The 17,114-nt window shown below is 41.1% G+C and overlaps 1 protein-coding gene across 4 annotated transcripts in view; it reads right to left on the bottom strand.

The window, feature by feature from the left end:
• Positions 1–17,114, bottom strand: part of ERG (ETS transcription factor ERG) — a 142,493-nt gene that overhangs the window by 47,948 nt on the left and 77,431 nt on the right. For 2 of the 4 annotated variants that reach the window (XM_040056204.1, XM_058419398.1), the window contains exon 1: positions 13,694–13,815. The exons of the other annotated variants lie outside the window; for them this stretch is intronic. In XM_040056204.1, coding sequence (XP_039912138.1) covers positions 13,694–13,711 — 18 coding nt within the window. In that variant the 5' untranslated portion in view covers positions 13,712–13,815. Of the gene's footprint in view, positions 1–13,693; positions 13,816–17,114 lie in introns of those variants that run through there. 4 annotated transcript variants of the gene reach the window in all.

Here is a 17,114-nt window from a genome sequence, read left to right as displayed (position 1 = left end):
TGAGTACATTAAATACTATATTGGTGACATGTACAAAGAATATTTTTAAATAAGTTATTTGAAAAATTCTTTTTTATTCCTAAGTCCACAGCTCCTGATCCTGTATTTCTAAGAACATCTCTCAGGATATTTTCCTAAGTTTTACAGAATTTTTGAAGTGTCAGTGAAATCATCAGTCCTTGCAACGAAAACCACACTGCTCATTTTAAAACTTGGTAGCTAAAAAAAAAATCTGCATTTCAAATTTATCTTTTACATGAGCATTTGTATTGCCATAAATAGAACTATTTGCAAATAAGAGCAAAGAGCCTCTAATTAATAGATATTTCTCAAAGCACTAGAACAACTTCTGCATTAATGGAGCTTGGTGGCAGCCCATGCAATTTTAGCAGCTGAGCAGAATAATGTCCCATTTCAAGTCAGATGAAAAGCTCTTAAAGGCTATTAATGAAAATTCAGTGGGAAATAGAAAAGCTCTGAAAATCACAATGAAAGTGTCTCAGCTGGGAACATGAAAATAAACCAGCTGTTTCTGAAAATGCAGAGTGATTTTATTTCATATCACAGTGAGGATCTGTGGATGTGACTGAAAATTCTCTCTCCCAATCCTCTGCCAGAGTCAGCACTGATCACATGGAATTAAAAAAAAGCCAAAATATCCCGTCCAGCAATGACAGGAGCAAACAAGAGGCTGCTGATGATACATTTGGGATTGTTTCCCCCCTTATTTTCATTATTCAGAGGGAAAGATTTTCCCACACGAGCAAACTACTGTTAGAAACGTTTCAACAAGACCTGAATTTGAGGAGTTGGGTGAACTGTGTTTCTGCTGGAAAGGGGTGTGAGATGGTTGTGTGAAGATGACAGAATTATGGAATGGGTTGGAAGAGACCTTAAAGATCATCCCATCCCACCCCTGCCATGGCAGGGACACCTCCCACTGTCCCAGGCTGCTCCAAGCCCCAGTGTCCAACCTGGCCTTGGGCACTGCCAGGGATCCAGGGGCAGCCACAGCTGCTCTGGGCACCCTGTGCCAGGGCCTCAACACCCTCACAGGGAACAATTCCTGATTCCCAATCTCCCATCCAGCCCTGCCCTCTGGCACTGGGAGCCATTCCCTGTGTCCTGTCCCTCCAGCCTTTGTGGAAAGTCCCTATCTCAGAGATACAAAGTGTAAAACCAGCTCTGCCCTCCAGAAATGTGTGTTTAGAAATTGGGAGCAACTGAGGATTAAATAAAGCAAAGAGATTGAAATCTGAGTGTGAAAGAAAAGAGAGGAAGAGATGAAGAAGAGCAAAATGAGAGAAATCTGGTGAAGAAAGCCCATTAATGACTAAAACCAGGCTGAAGTCTGTGGTAGCAGAGGGCTCTTCTGGTGGCTGGAGCACTGGGAAGGTGTGGAATTGTGGAATCCAACAGTCACCCAGGGAATCGGAGAAATTCAGGGGTGACTGAGGCAATATTTTGCATAGCACTTCTCTGTTTGCAAACTCAGACTTTTTTTGGGAAGTTTGGGCCTCTGTTCTCCTTTGCTTGGGCACCTTCTCATTCATTTCAACAAGCCTGGTGATTTGTAAATGGTGTCTGGAACTGGAGATTACAGTTTATACTCAGTGCCATGAAAATCCACAGTCTAATGACTTTGTTTTTCTTTTCTGATACTGTCTCTCCAATATGAAGTTGACAGCTTCGAAAAAATTGAAAACTTTGTCCTCCTTAGGACCCTTCATGACACAAAGAACTTTCTCAACAGATTTTGTTTTCCCACCTTTCGCTTTGGTTTGGTTTCTTCAGCAGCACTGACTGGCACCGATAATTATTGCTTCAGTTGTTCATGGAATAGTGGGGAAATTATTTTAAATCAAATTTTAAATCAAGCTCCTCCTTCTGAGATTATAGTTTTAGTGTCTTTATCAAGCTTAGAAATTTCATTTTCAGCATTATCCCATTCCTATTTAACTAGGAATTAAAATAGTTAATTCTGAGAATTTATCAAGCTTCCTTTGTAATGATGGTGGTTGCCAACTTTCATGATCTTACTGAACCTTAGGTTCCTCTGAACCTAAATTCTAGAGTCAGCTAAAAAGACTGTTGGTTTTCATTTTGAGCAATGTACTTGTGAATTAGAAGGCAGATAAGACAAGCTATATATATATATATGTATTTCCCTGAAATTCCATTATTTTTAAGGTCACGTCATTTTGAATTCTGAATATTTTTACTGACAGGAAATTTAACATATTTCTTAACATTTTAACATCTTTTCACCTTAATTTCAACATCACAACCCACTGCTTTCTACCTCAACCTTGAGACTTTCATATAAAATGTTTTTTTGCAACATTTTAACTCAGCTTCTTATTCAACCTTCTGAATTTCTCTTCCCTTCACTAAGGAAAGAAACAGAGAATTAGGAGGGGAAAAAAAGGAAAGAAAAGCCTTGGGGCTCACAAACACTCCACTTTATACAGAACCTTCTCAAGAAACCTAGAGCACCTTCAACTGATCCTCTCCAGTGTCATCAAAGCCATCAACTCCCCTAAATTGCAATATTTGGGGGGAAATTTTCTATTAATATAAAAATAGAAATGCATTTTATTTACTTGTGATTATATAATCACAATTTCGTGCTGCAAAATTTGAATGCTTTCGACTTTTTTTTAAATATGTGCTGAAGCTTTTGGCAGTTACTACACAGCAAATATATTTCTCCAAGAGGCTGAAGTGCCAGCTTTATTTCTTGACACCTTCAAGAATAAGATTTAACCTGATGACAAGAAAACATCTGAATCCCAACTTAGAAACCAGAAACATGACCAGAAAGTTTTGGATCAGGCCTTGGGAAAAAAAGTACTTAAACCCAATATGTTTTGGGTTTGTATCTTGGCTTTTAAGACAAAATTTTTATAACTAGAGCCTTTTGTCAGTGAACACTGAAGATTTCGAATGTTCACACAATTCAAGAAACTGACCCTCAGTTGCTAAATATCACAAGATTCCCAATAAAAATGGTGAGAGCTGGTGAGAATTGCGTCCTCTAAGAAGCAGATGAGATGGACAGAGGCCGAATAAAAATCTTACAAAAGAGGAAAACAGTTTTGTGAAGATCCAAGCTCGGAAGACAAACATACTTGAAATGGAATTTGGTCTGGTCTGGGTCCTAAAAGGTTACATTAAGGATGTGATCAAGGTGTGGAGAAAGAGAAGTAAATTTGAAGACAACGAATGAGGGAGACCTTGTGGCTCTGCACAAGTCCCTGACAGGAGGGGACAGCCGGGGGGGTCGGGCTGTGCTCCCAGGGAACAGGGACAGGAGCAGAGGGAACGGCCTCAGCCTGGGCCAGGGGAGGCTCAGCTTGGACAGCAGCAGGAATTTCCCCATGGAAAGGGGGCTCAGGCCTTGGCAGGGGCTGCCCAGGGAGCTCTGCAGTGCCCATCCGTGCAGGTGGCACCTGGAGGTGGCACTCAGTGCTCTGGGCTGGGGACAAGGTGGGCACGGGGCACAGCTGGGACTTGGTTGTTTTGGTTGTTTTGTCTAACCTCAAGGATTCGGTGATTCTAGAAGATTTCACATTCATGCTGATTGAAAAGGATCTGGGCACCGTTGCAGAGAAAAAATTCACACAGGATGGGTTTAAAGTCAGTAATTTACATGTGCATTTCAAGGATTGTGCTTCAGCTCAAAGCATTTCCAATGTCTATTAAAATGAATTTTGTTTTGTTTTTTTTTTTTAGATGTTGCAGTTCTCAAATCTTCAACCCTCTTGCCCAACAAACAGCTTTGGAATTTGTAGTTCATTTTGAATGTCTGGATCTTAAGCTTCCTGTTCTAAGTGAGAAAACCAAACCATCACGGAATCACGGAATAGTTTGGGTTGGAAAGATTAAAGCCCATCCAGTGCCACCCCTGCCCTGGCAGGGACACCTTCCACTGTCCCAGGCTGCTCCAAGCCCCAGTGTCCAACCTGGCCTTGGGCACTGCCAGGGATCCAGGGGCAGCCACAGCTTCTCGCTGCCCTCAATTCAAAGATTCCATTATTTTGCTAAACAAAGACCTTTCCTTGAGAAAAATAAAATAAAATAAAATAAAATAAAATAAAATAAAATAAAATAAAATAAAATAAAATAATAAAAGATCTGACCACATTCAATGTCCTTTTTCTAGAAAGGTGGTATTGAGGGGGAAGGGTTTTCTCACGTCAGGTAAGTGGCATAACAATTCATAATTGTTCATAAAACTCTCTTCAAAAACCATCTGAATTCCCACTGAGCACAGACAGCAGGAACTCTCAACTCGATCAGCATCTTGAAAAACAAGATCCTCATTCAGGGCTCTGAGCAGAGATTTAACAACCTCTTAGGGAGTTTCTTCTTTTAAAAATAATTCAACCTGGCCTATTTAAAAAGCTTTTTACTAAACTTGCCTCCTTCAGCCTAAAACACCAGTGATTTAGCTGGCATTGTAAAGATTTACTATGCACTTTTCCTATCTTATTAGAACCAGTAATGGAATTCACTCTCTTGAATTGCTTTGGCTCTGAATGCACAGTGCTGAAGAGGATGACATCCAGAGGTTACATTCCTGTCTACCTTTCATTTCAGCTTTATAACTGGAGCAACTAAATTTCCTTAAACCCTGTGGATTCTAAATCAAAGGAAAATGCATTTTTAATCTCACTAGTATGAGAAACCTTAGGAATTCAGCAGTAAGGTTATTAAACTACTCAGTGATTAAAAGAAAATTTAAAAAAAGAAAATTAAGAAATTTTCAGAAACTTGTAGATAGATTTTTTTTTCTAAACAAAACTTGTTTTTCATGTAATTTATTAGTATTGTTGCATATTTATAGAACAAATTAAAAATAAATCATCCAGTGAGTGCCGTGCAGCCCATGACTCCACAGAGCTGGATTTCTTGGCTGGGACAATGCAGCCTGACTCAAAATTCACAGAAGTCAATGAAGAGGCTCAGCACCATCGACAGGATGGAGCTGATCCCAAGCCAAGACAGGAAACTTGAAGGAAACATCAGAGCTACCCTGTTTGTTGCCTTGAATATTTGTTTGGTGTTTTGGAATTTACTGACTGAAGCTGCGTGGCAGAAACCTGGCAGCCAGAGCCTTCTGCCAAGTTGTGTTATTTTGGTTGTATCAGAACTCCTGAAATAAACCCAAAATCTCCTGCGAGACTTTTGCCTTCGTGCCGCAGCCTCCTTGAACTCAGCCCATCGAAACGCTCAGGATGAGCCTGGACTGGCAGAGCTGCTGCAGCCTTGGCTGGAAAGGCAATGTTGTGCTAGGAACATGATGTGCCTGGTTCTCCTCACACTTTACATCCATCCCATACCTCTGTAGCCCAGTGGATCCATCTCTGAATGACTCCAGCTTGGAAAAAGAGGAAAATTCAGCAGGTTTGCTTAGAGCCCAAGACAGAACTCCCAAAGTCTGAATTTCTTTGAGTGGTCGCCATGATTTATTGCCTCTCCTTTAAACGTAAACTGAAGGCCTCGTCCATCAATCGACTGGACAGAAGCATCTTGGGTTCCACATCTCACCAGCTTTGTTGGCTAAAATTTTCACCAAAAATACACCTTTGGACCAAAAAAACCAGCTCCAAACGGATGAGGAGGGACGCAAAAAAGGAGCCTACGAGTTTGTGTCCACGAGGAGGGTTAACACAAACACTCCTGATTGTTTCTGTTGTTTATGAATCTCGACCTTCAGAAGAGCACTGAAATGTGCTGTCTCCTAAAGATGTTCCCCGCCGATATGACACACACTCTGCATTGTTTCGCTGCTCACAGGCATTAATATCCCAGAGGTAACCCACCCTTCTCTTAACGGCTGGTGACAGGTCCAATGGCTGAGCAAAAATCAGTTGGAGGAAAGGGAAGTCTTGTCGGAAACGAGATTAATCTTGTAACGAGTGTTCAGCCCTGATAACCCATCTGTGCAGAGAACTGCTTTAACTGGAGAGCAATTAACCTTCACCTGACAAGCTCTGTCCAACCGTTATAAACAACATTAAAGGCACAGGATCCCCCTCGTTTTCCCCCCTTTACGTAGACTAAACAATCGGATTCTGAATTCCATGAAAACAGCAGAGGTAACGATGCCTCGATGACAAATCGCGGGGAAATTTTTTAGCAGGTAATGCCTGCATGGAAATTATGTGAAAAATGTCTCTGGCCACCGCTTTAGTGAATTGATCTGATTAGTAAAAAGCAACAGTTTTGAGCACTTCCAAGGGAATACCTGACGCATGAGGAAAGCTGCTGTGAGTACGCCAAAGATTAACAATAATAAAAATTTATGTGAGCAGATAAGAACTGACTAAACCACATCTGAGGAACATTGCTTTCAGGACAAAGTGTGCATTTCCCCAGCACCCCTGTGAGCCCAAAACCAAGGGGCAAATTCCTAAAGCTTCTTCATCCATTGCTTTGGGAAAGACACTTGTCAAAATCAACCTCCAGCTTGCAGAACTTGCTGTAATATCTGGGGTTTGGGGTCAGGTGCCCACAGGAGCATCCCTCTTGTCCCATAGCCAAGAAATCTCCAAAAAATGTGTTCACCATGGTGTCTGGATGGGCCTGTGAATCCAGCCTCAGATTCCATGCCTCAGTAAAACCAACAACATTCTCAGATGCCAGATGCAGAGCACAACATGAATTTAGCAATGTGAGGAGGTAACCTAACGTGGGACTACTCATCCCAGATGAAAAGGTGGGATAGCGATGAAGCTACAACAGCAAAGGACTTTTCAATTCTGCAGTGAAAGGCCAAAATACCCATCTCAGTCACAATGGCAGAAACCTGGAATGGCTCCAGTGGAATCACTGACAAAACACAGAAATTTTGGGCTTAACTCCTGAATAACTTGGGTGAAAGCCTGGCCCCAGTCAAGCCATACTGTTGACTTCATTTTGGCCAATTTCACTCCAAGTTTCATAAATCCTCATTCATCCTGTTCATGTGCCTGAAACAAATTACCCTGAAGTTATGATTAGCAATGGAGGTTTTCTGTCTTTATTTCCTCTCCCTCTGCTCTGAGTTTCTCTTTTCCATAGCAGAGGTTCAAACACACAGGTTAGTCATGGTTTTATTTCCCAGCACAGTGACGCAAAATTTGTTTCAGTCATTTTGACTGAATATGTAGAGCCCTGTGGATTGCAAAAAAATGGCCATGAACCTCCAAGATCTCCAGAACATGCTCTGAACTATTTGTTGGAGAAGTCCACCCCAAGTGCTACTGAATTGTGTATTTTACTTGGAGGTGTAGAGAAATGATGAAAGGATTCAGGCAACAAGGAGTTTGAGGGAGGATGCTTGTTTTTCATCTGACAGAATGACTGTGGATTTTGAAGCATCCTGATTCCCAGTATTACAAAACGCAGGGGCACTTCTCCTACCACTGCAGAGAAAAACGCTGATATTTCATAGTCCAGGATAACAGCATTGGTTTGAAATTTATTACAGCAGCAGCTGCATTGTACCAGGACTTGAGTGCTCAAATAGTATCAGGTAGAGCATTACCTTTATATGAAACAAGAAGGACTTAGAGCTTTTCAGTGAATTAGATATTAACAGATAGGAAGTTCCTATTGAAAGCATTTCCTGTATTGGTAGTCCCTGATTTTGGCAGCTTATCTGGGTAGGAAATGAACGCAGGAAGTATCTGTCTACAGACCCTTTATCATCAAGGTAATTGCTGTGGCAGCATTTTGCTGTTTATCAAGGTAATAAACAGAGAGTCTAAAAAAAGATGTTTTTCAGCTCTGAAGAATGAGGTTTAAAAAAACCCCCTCCTGCAGTTATGCAAACCCTTCCACGCAGAATTAACGTGCTGCTCCTTGCTGTAACGAGGCATTTGTCAAACAAAGCATTTCCAGTCTCCTGGGGTTCTTTTTTCTCTGCTCGTGGTACTGTGTCTTTGTTTGCCACTCTCTCATCCCCGTTAAATCAGGCAGGTAGCTTTAAAAAGTCCTGCCACTTCCCAAAACACAGGGATCCACCCCTTCCTGCAGGTATTTGCATAAAGCCAGTCCCTGTCATCTGTTGGCAGCACACACCTTTGACTAAGCAAGTCAGCTCCTCTCCCAGGGTGACAAGGTCACGCCAGCCTGGTGACACCACTTCCCACCCACGGCTGGAGATACAACTGCAAACAAACAGCACTGCAAGGGGAACACATCACATCCTAGGCATTCCTTCCACCCTGCATTCCCAAAAGAACATTTCCCTTGTCCACTCTTGAGTCCCTCAGTCCAGCCCTTGAAAAAAAATTTCACTATTACTCATCATTCTTTTTTAAGTTTTAATGGTCAATGACATTCTTGTGACAAATAATTGTCAATTCGTTCATTTTACTTTGAAACAAAGTTGATAATGATAATTACCAGAAGAGGTAACCGCTGGTTCATACACAGCAGTTACTAAAAACTATAATGAATTTTATTTATCAACCCTTTCCTGAAAGAAATGTCCAATCTTTCTCTGTGCACAGTAAAAATTGCTAACCCAGTGCCTCTCAGGGAGGAAGGTAACCCCTTGCAAGCCAAATCTCACCAGATGTCCCAAAACAACTTCTGTTCATCATTATAAATTATTTACAGGACTCTACAGTCCTTCTAAGAGAACAGGAATAAGCTGAGGGACACAGCATTCTCTAACCTCAGGCAGGCTTAGTTACGACATTTAAAACAACCCCTCCAACCACAAAGACACATCCACTCCTTAAGAAAAGGACTGATGCCTTTTTCACATAAGTGCTTCAGAGTTTTCCCATCTTTGTTGATGTTTTCAATGCAAAAAATTTCTTCTGTAATACACAGATATATATATCAAACACATATATATATAATATATACATATCCATCAAGGGTGGCTGTATAATTATCTATCCAAAGAAATTAATTTTTCAAAGATGGATCTGATAAGAATCACATTGCAATGAATTAGTTACCCTGACAAGGTTCGGCACTGTGGTATCTTCTACTTTATCACCCTTATTTTGCTAAAATTCGTAATTCTAATGATACAAAATATTTTTTTTTCTCTTTTTTTTTCTTTCCCCCCTGATTTTCCAAATAAGTCTCTTAGCTTGATTTAGAAACTTGCATTATAAAGGCTACTTCTTCCTGAGTAAACAGCATTATATATTTTTATTGTATTATAAAGCGCCACCTGGAAAATAAACATCTTTTTTTGGCAATCATATTTTGCAAAACAGCTCCTGTGTTTATCTTTCAGCAAGTCATTCTCCAAGAGCACTTGTCTCTTTGAACATTTTTTCTGAAAGGCCTTTTGTAACACGGGGAACTTGCTGAAAAACATTTTGTTAAGGGATAATGTAGTTCTTGTTCAGGAAAAACAAACAAACCAACAAACTCAGACAGTCAAACATATGCATTTTCCAGCTGTTGTTCCTTGCCTGGGGACTTAATTCTAGAAAGCAAAATCCTTATATTTCACTTCATTTTGGCATATGAAGACACAAACCAAATTGAGATAAATGACTGCTGATTAAAAGCAAAAGAAAACAACGCAAAAATCCCCCCAAAATAACTTCTGCTCATTTCTGCCTTGAAATTGGCACATTTGTAGGGGAGTCAGAAATACTGCTTTACCTGGAAATAATTATAGCTTTGATTCTACTGCCTTTATTGGGACAAAACCCTCATGAAGTTGCTGGGAAGTTTGGATTAAGGGGGGGAGGATCAGCTTTAAGGTTCCGTTGCTGTTACCTCTGGTTCTCCAGAGCACCCAGGTGTGTGCACAGCTTCAAATGTGCAACAAAGCCAACAGAAGCATTTACAGGCTGAAAGTTGAATATGTCATTGGATCAGTTGTTAACTGAGATGAGGAAAAAAAAAAAAAGATAATAATCTTTATAATTGTTCTAATGCAAAGAACAAAAGTACAAATTACTGTGTCAGCTCTGCTGGACTCAGTGCAGATGGAATCCTCTAAACAAAGCCTTAAACATTTCCATATGCCAAGAACAGATTTATTTCTTAACTGTCTCCAGCTTTCAGAAGCATTTGAGTGACTGCTTGGAGTTTCTAAAAGAAAGTGAGAGAAAAGTAATGCTATAGAGACAAGAACAGGATAAGACTCCTCAAAAAAATTAATCTTGCCCCCTATATTCTGCTTTAATCAGTGCATCCACGCCCTCAAGCCTCAGAAACCACAAAGATTCTCCTCTCCTTTATCAAATACACAGACTTTTTCTCCCCGAAACCATAGATTCCATATGAACATCACTTCAGAAAATAATTATGAAGAGTAGATGAGAACATATTTAGGTGTAAGTTAAAGTAAGAGAAATACCCACAAGTATAACCAATAAATCATTATAAATTCAATTTAGAGTTTTTCTAAGAGTAAGCATAATGGCACCGGCAGGCAAAGAGAGAAACAGAGCAAGGCTTGAACATGGCAAGGAATTAGAATCCTAGTTGTACTTTTCTATTTAATGCTCTTTCCTCCATTATGGAATGGATAATAGGAAAAAGCACCAAAATTACCTCCAGGATAACTATTTTTAGTTCACCTCAAGGTAACACTTCAATAATTTTTGCTCCATTCTATTAAAAAAAAAAAAAAAAAAAAAAAAAAAAAAAAAAAAAAAAAAAAGCTGGAACACAAATGAAAGACTGATGCCTAATTCAGATTTGTTCTAAAACTGCATTTACAGTGGTGTGACTAATAAATATAAACAACTGCATTTATTTGATAATGTTCAGCTCCAGTGCTCTGCAGTGCCGTGCCACCACAGAGCTGTCAAGACACCATCTGAGCCAGAGGGAAACCTGTCAGCACTGAAACCTTCACTCTAAGGAGACTTTTTCAACTTGAAAAGCCACGTTTTATCCTTCAAAATGCCAAAAAACATGACAGAGAGCTCAGCTGAGTGTGGCACCAGGTGTTGGGATGTGAAATATGAGCCCAAATCCTGGCAGCACCTTCATGCACCACCTACCCCTCCACAGCTTCTTGTGCTGAACTCTCCCCATCCAAGGGAGAGATCCCTGGCCTGGGCAAGGATGGTCCAGTGGGGAAATCAGGATTAATATTATTTATCCATGTCAGAGCCTGGGAAAAAGGTGCTGCTGCCTCCTCATCCTCCTCCTCTTGAGGAGAAACCTCCCAGCATGGCTCTTTCCCCTTCCCAGGGAAAAAGGAGCAGTGGGCAGCAGAAGGAGGGCATGGGGTGAGGAGAGAGCAATCCACCAGGAAAACCACGCTCAGGATGTCAAAGCCAGCGCCCCAAACCTCACAGCAGGGTTTGCCTTCCCAGAGCCCAGCGAGCCCCGGTGAAAGCAGCCCGGTTCCTGCCGAGCCCCGGCGTCCCACGGGTCCGTCTGCAGGCTGGTGAGGGGGAAAGGATGAATCAGACACCCTGACTGGAAAGTCACCTTGGCACGGGTGTAGGTTCCGAGAAGTCTCTGCCCGCTTATGGACAAATACAGAACCATTCACGTCCTAATTCTGAAATTTAATGACTCCACGGCTTCCTTAAAGAATACACTGAGTTCCCAGGGATCCCAGATAAGGCAATCTTTCCTCAAGCAAACTGGGGTAGCTGGGCTACCCGCTGCCAGCAGACAAACACTAGTAATTTATATTAACTATATATATATATATATATAGTTAAATATATTCATATATATATAACTGTTTAGCAAAAGCTAAGCAAACACCTGCCTGGCCTTCAAACAGAATTTCTTTATTTCAGAATCCCTCCAGTTGAAAGATTTCTTTATCCACGTCTTTACTCTATAGAAGAGGAATTGAAAATCTTTGGACTGTCTCATGTCAGAGCACATTTCCTGCACCTCGAGTACAAAGCACCTGTCATTTCTTTACAGTCATTCCACATTTTGACTTGCTTAAATAAGATTCTTGCTACAGCATGTAAGGCCTTCCCAGCACTCTGGCCAGCAAAATCCTCAACATTTTGGGTTGCCTGAGACCTCCTGCAAGATTCACACTCCAGATGAGGATAGAGAATTGGACATTTTTCCATTCTGCTGAGTACACTGCATTACCAGGCTATATAAAACAGTTCCCTAAGTGTAAGGTGGAGGTCAAATAATAACAATTAGGCATCACTGAACAATTTTCCATCCTATTAAATTCAGTCGATACAAAAAATAAAGTAAATAAATAATAGGAATAACCAAAATACAAATGGCATCCGATCTCATGGGTACCATTATTTTTGAAAATAAACTTTGTATCAATATTCTGATTAATAGAAGCAAACCCAGCATTAAAACCTCAGTACACAGCCCTCCTTTTAGCCAGAACTTGACTCCCTGAAACTCAAGATTTTCATTAAGTGCCTGTCATGTCCTGTGTGCCCTGAAATGCACGGCCCTAACCCTAACCCCAAAGGGAACTCGGTTTCAGGAGCTACTTAGCATTTAGCAGATGCTGGCCAGCAATGCAGAGCAGAATCAGATCTATGTCTCTGTTGATAGCCTCATGAAAACATCAGTGATCACAAAAACAAAAGGTTCATTTAGACTTTTTAATCATGCTGCCCTCGGGCAAGACTGTCAGATTCCCAAAACCATAACAAAAAGCATCAAATTATCTCAAAAATGTAAACACTGGAGCAGAATTTACTGAAAAATCCGACTGCAGCCCTACTTATCCAACAGCCAGGCTATTCTATATCCCTCATTAAATCTCTGAAATAATTAGAAAAGTACAGAAACAGACAATGCCACAAAGAAAACAAATACCTCAATCCTGAATCCAGTAATACCTTGATCCCAAACCTGATAAAACAACACCGCAGAGTCCTCCCTGTCCGTGCTCTTTATGTAAAATTAGTTTCACTATCACAGAGCGCTTAATTACCATTACATTCTGCAATTAACAACAGCTATTGCTCCATTGGCAACTGCTGTCCATAGAAACAAAATATAGGCAGACAGATTTATTCAACTTTCTAAGTGACACAGCCCAAAACAACTCAGCAAAGCCATTCTTTAAAAAAAACAAAAACAAACAAACCCCAAAGCCAACAAACCATGCAGCGAGATCAAGTTATGCACCAAGAAGAGATTTTTATTGTCCAAAAAATTAAAACATGAAAAAGAACACGCCCGCGAGATCTTCCCGCCACCATTAAAACAACCTTCAGAAAGGTCCCGAGTTGAAAGTCAAGAGTTTCTAGAAAAGCACAAAATTAACACCTGCATGAGACAGAGGAACAAGAGCTGGTGCCTCTCCTTCCCCGCTCGCTAAAATTTGTGTCCCCGTCAGCAAGAGAAAACATTTCAAAGTATCCAAAAGTTTGGTGCCCTTAGAAACCCGGTTTTTCCTTCCAGTGCACACCCTCTCCCCTCATGGCAGTCCACAAACACATCCAAGTTGTCCGAGGGATACCTACAAGAAATTTCAGAAGCTCTCACAAAAGGGCTTCGCCTATGCAATCCACACCACTGAAGAGTGAATTTAAAAAACCCAATTTTTTTTCCGAGTTTGAAGTTTTTAAGCCTTGCGGATGGTTGGAGTAGGAAAAAGGAAATTTACTAGGCAGTACAAAGGAAATCTTGTTGTCCTCTATTGTGGCAGTGGGGGTGTTGCCCAATTCTAACTTATCTAGGTTGATAAAGGAAACCAAAGAACACGCCAGTGAGAAAAAAATTCCAACAAAAAAAGGTACCCCCTCCTTACCTTAATAGTGCTTGCCATAATGTGATCAAGGTTATTGATCGCTAATAATTGCTAATAATAATTATTGCTTCGCTCTGACCAGAAAGAAGTTTTGATGAGGTTGTTTAGAGCGGATGAGATTGTGCTAACTCTGGGAAATGAAGTCAGCCAATGGCAGGAAGAGGTTTCTATTGGTCCTGGCCACCGCAGCTCGAAGAAACAGGATATTTGGGAGTGAAGAGATAAGAGTCCTAAAACAATGTTGTTTTTCTTGATGATATGTGACTGATTTTTTTTAAAAACAATTTGGTTTTTTTGTTGGGCTTTTTTTTTTTTTTTTTTTTTTTAAAAACAAAAAAGTCAATTGCCCGTGGCCGCCTGGGCAGGTGTGATCTGATGTGCAGTAAGTGTGACAGGCCACTTCGAGGCAGGATGCAGATGTCAGATGAAATGGGCCAAATTCAGCAGCGGTTTGATGCAGGCTGTTCACTGGGGAATTGCTGATGTAGGGCCAAAGCCAGGCTGGGTATAAATGGGTGTAACTCCAAATATGTTAATGAGGTCTGGCCCTGCTTACACCACGTCTATATTTGTCCATTAACCTCATTCCTGCATTCCTGAGCGATTGACACTTTTCCAGCCTATCTGATTTAGCACGTTTTTCTCCTTAGAGAAGAAGCAAACAGGTTGGAGACAATAATTTCTTCTTGATGTCTCTTTCTTACTGAGGAGAGGAAGTCACGAAAAGACATAAAACTTCAAAAGCATATGCCTGAATGCCATAAACAGTCTTAAATCTCCCGTGTTCTTCCCTTAATTCACAGCTCTATCCATGAATGGAAATGAGACGGTTTCGCTGGCAGTTCCCTTCCTGGTTAGAGTGCGATGGCCATTTTTTATTCAGTGTTATATTTTCATTTGTCCTTTTGGAGCACTTGGCAGTCATGGGGCACCCCAGAATTCCCAGCTGTGCAAACAAAACACTGTCCCTGTCCCAGGCCTTTGTATAAGAGATCTGAACTTTTTAAAAAAATACATATATAATACAAGGCAAAGTGCTTCCACAGTGGAAGCTAGAGTTATTCCACTCAGGATCCAGTGCTGGCACAACCCTTTCCCACTTAGGAGCCTCACAGTTCTCTATGTTTTCATGAAAGACACAATCCCTGGTGTCAAGAGATTCTGAGCTTTCAGCCTGAAGAGAAAAGCTTGAAAATACAACCCGTAAAAATGGAAGGAAAAATTCGAACAAGTCAGAATTTATTAATTTTTAAAAAACAATTTTAAAAATCTGGTCCTACTCTAACAAGTTCATAATTTCTCACAGCTCCCTGTGTCAACACCCAACCACAAACAGGTTGCCTGGAAGATAATTCCAGCTGTAGTAAGGTCCTGCCCTCTGACCAGGGACTCTGGTACGATAAAAAAGAACAAGAAATAGTGAATGGCTCGTTGCAGCATTATTTAGTGGAAGCAGATGACCTCACCCTCGCCCAATGCCGCCTTCTCCTGCTCCTTAGGAAAAGAAAAAGGAAATGGGAGCGTTGTTCTGTAGCTGGCGATGACTGCTGGCATTCAACACGGAGTTTTTCCACACAAAGGCAGCAGAAAGTCCCCGTTCACTTTTCCCCTCCTATCCTGACCCAAGAAAGGCGAAATGCATTTTTCCAGAGGTGCACACGGTGTCCCTCACTCATCTGTCCTGCAGGTGCTGCCCCATCTCCCACAAAGCAGGGCAGAGCAAAGGCTCATCCACCCGCTCCTGCTCATGGGAATGGCCCTGCCAGATCCAGGAAATTCTCATTTCCAGGTGTCCCATGGGGACCACAGAGCTGGGAATCCCTGGATGCAGCAGTAACAAACAGAATCACTAAGGTGGGAAAGAGCTCCAAGAGCGTGGAATCCAACCTTTGGGACACAGGATCAACTCCCTGCACAAGATCAGCTCAGTTTTAGAGCTCACTTTAAGGAGCTCTGGTTTCTTCCACTGTAAAGATGATTTTTCGTGGCTTCAGAGCAATCTGGAGTCAGCACTGCTATACAATATTTTATATTCTTCAGTAGCTGGTTCATACAGAATTGCAGTGTTGCCCTGCTGAATGTCCTCTTGCAGTCTACATCCACCAAATTACAGTGCTCCTACAGAGTAGGTGACTTTCCTATTTTCATTATGAACCGTATGAAAAGAAAGTAATTTATAGTAATTGTATTTCGTGGGGATGTTGATTTCCTCCCTTTTCATCTCCAAACAATGAGCAAGACAGCCAAAAGATTAGAACCTTTCTCTTGAAATTTCAAAGCATTGTATAATGTTTCAGTTGGGTGACTTCCACTCCAGTTAAGCCCCTGATATTTTGGTTTTTCCTCCAATATATCAAGAGGTTGCAAGTATCAGTTCCAGCTCCCCAGTGGAGAGGATCTAACAAACTCATTCACGAGCAGTTTTTAGGAATGATTCTTCTCCATCCCACCTCCATATACACAAACCTCCTTTTGGTTTACAGAGGGATTTTGGAAGCATAAGCAGCACTGCTGAGCTCTATTACTATTATATAAGTTTTACAGAGCCCACAGCCCAGCAAGGATTTTGCCATTTTCAACTGGCACACATTCTGTGCCAAAGAATCCAGTAAAGTTTATTTGACTTTCAAACTAATACCCACAGGCAGATTTCTGAGTGCTTACGCTGAGGCCGATCCAATTGCAAGCAGAGCCTTGGTATTGAGAGGCAAGGAAAATATTGGGTTATCAAATCACCATCATCCAGTTGCAAAAGAAAAAAGAGTACAAACGCTTCTACTATTTTTCTCTTTTCTGTTTTTTTTCTTTTTGTTTTTGTTATGTTAGGCAATTCTGTGCTATTGTCTCAAACAACGCTCTGTGAGTTTGAAAAACTTGGTCAACAGGCAGAATAAAACCATGACAAAAAGTACTAAAAATCCACACAAGTTACCTAATGCTCCCCTCTAATTTCTCTCTGAAGCTCGTCACCCTAATTTGTCCTGGCTCGTTTCAGCTGGAATATTCTCCTAGCTTCAGCCTGCATCTGGAAACTACAGAGCAGCAAAATTCCTCAGCATGTGTTAACACTGAACATGTGCTTAAGTGTCCTGATCAAAGCAGGGAGTTGCACATGCTTTAGAGTTACAGCTGTGCTTGAACTCTTTCCTGAACACACTGAAAGTCTGCTTGAGGTGCTTTCTACCTTCAGGACTCAAGAGTTCCCTCTTTAGAGATGGTCTTTACAAACTGGAGATGAAGGATCCAATCCATGTTGATCTAAGCCTGCTTAAACCAACAGGGCTCTGGACCGACCTGAAGATTTGGTTTGATCATGCAAAAAAAGTGATCAGGCTGAGTCCTAAACATGAAATTCCAAACAAAAAAGGGTTTTTTTGCTTGCTGCATCCTTTCTAGGATGTAACAGAGATATGCTCAGTAT

This window comes from Hirundo rustica, chromosome 2 (assembly GCF_015227805.2).
Source record: "Hirundo rustica isolate bHirRus1 chromosome 2, bHirRus1.pri.v3, whole genome shotgun sequence".
NCBI lineage: Eukaryota > Metazoa > Chordata > Aves > Passeriformes > Hirundinidae > Hirundo > Hirundo rustica.
Note: the sequence above shows the minus strand (reverse complement) of the source record. Positions and strands in the feature narration are given on the sequence as shown.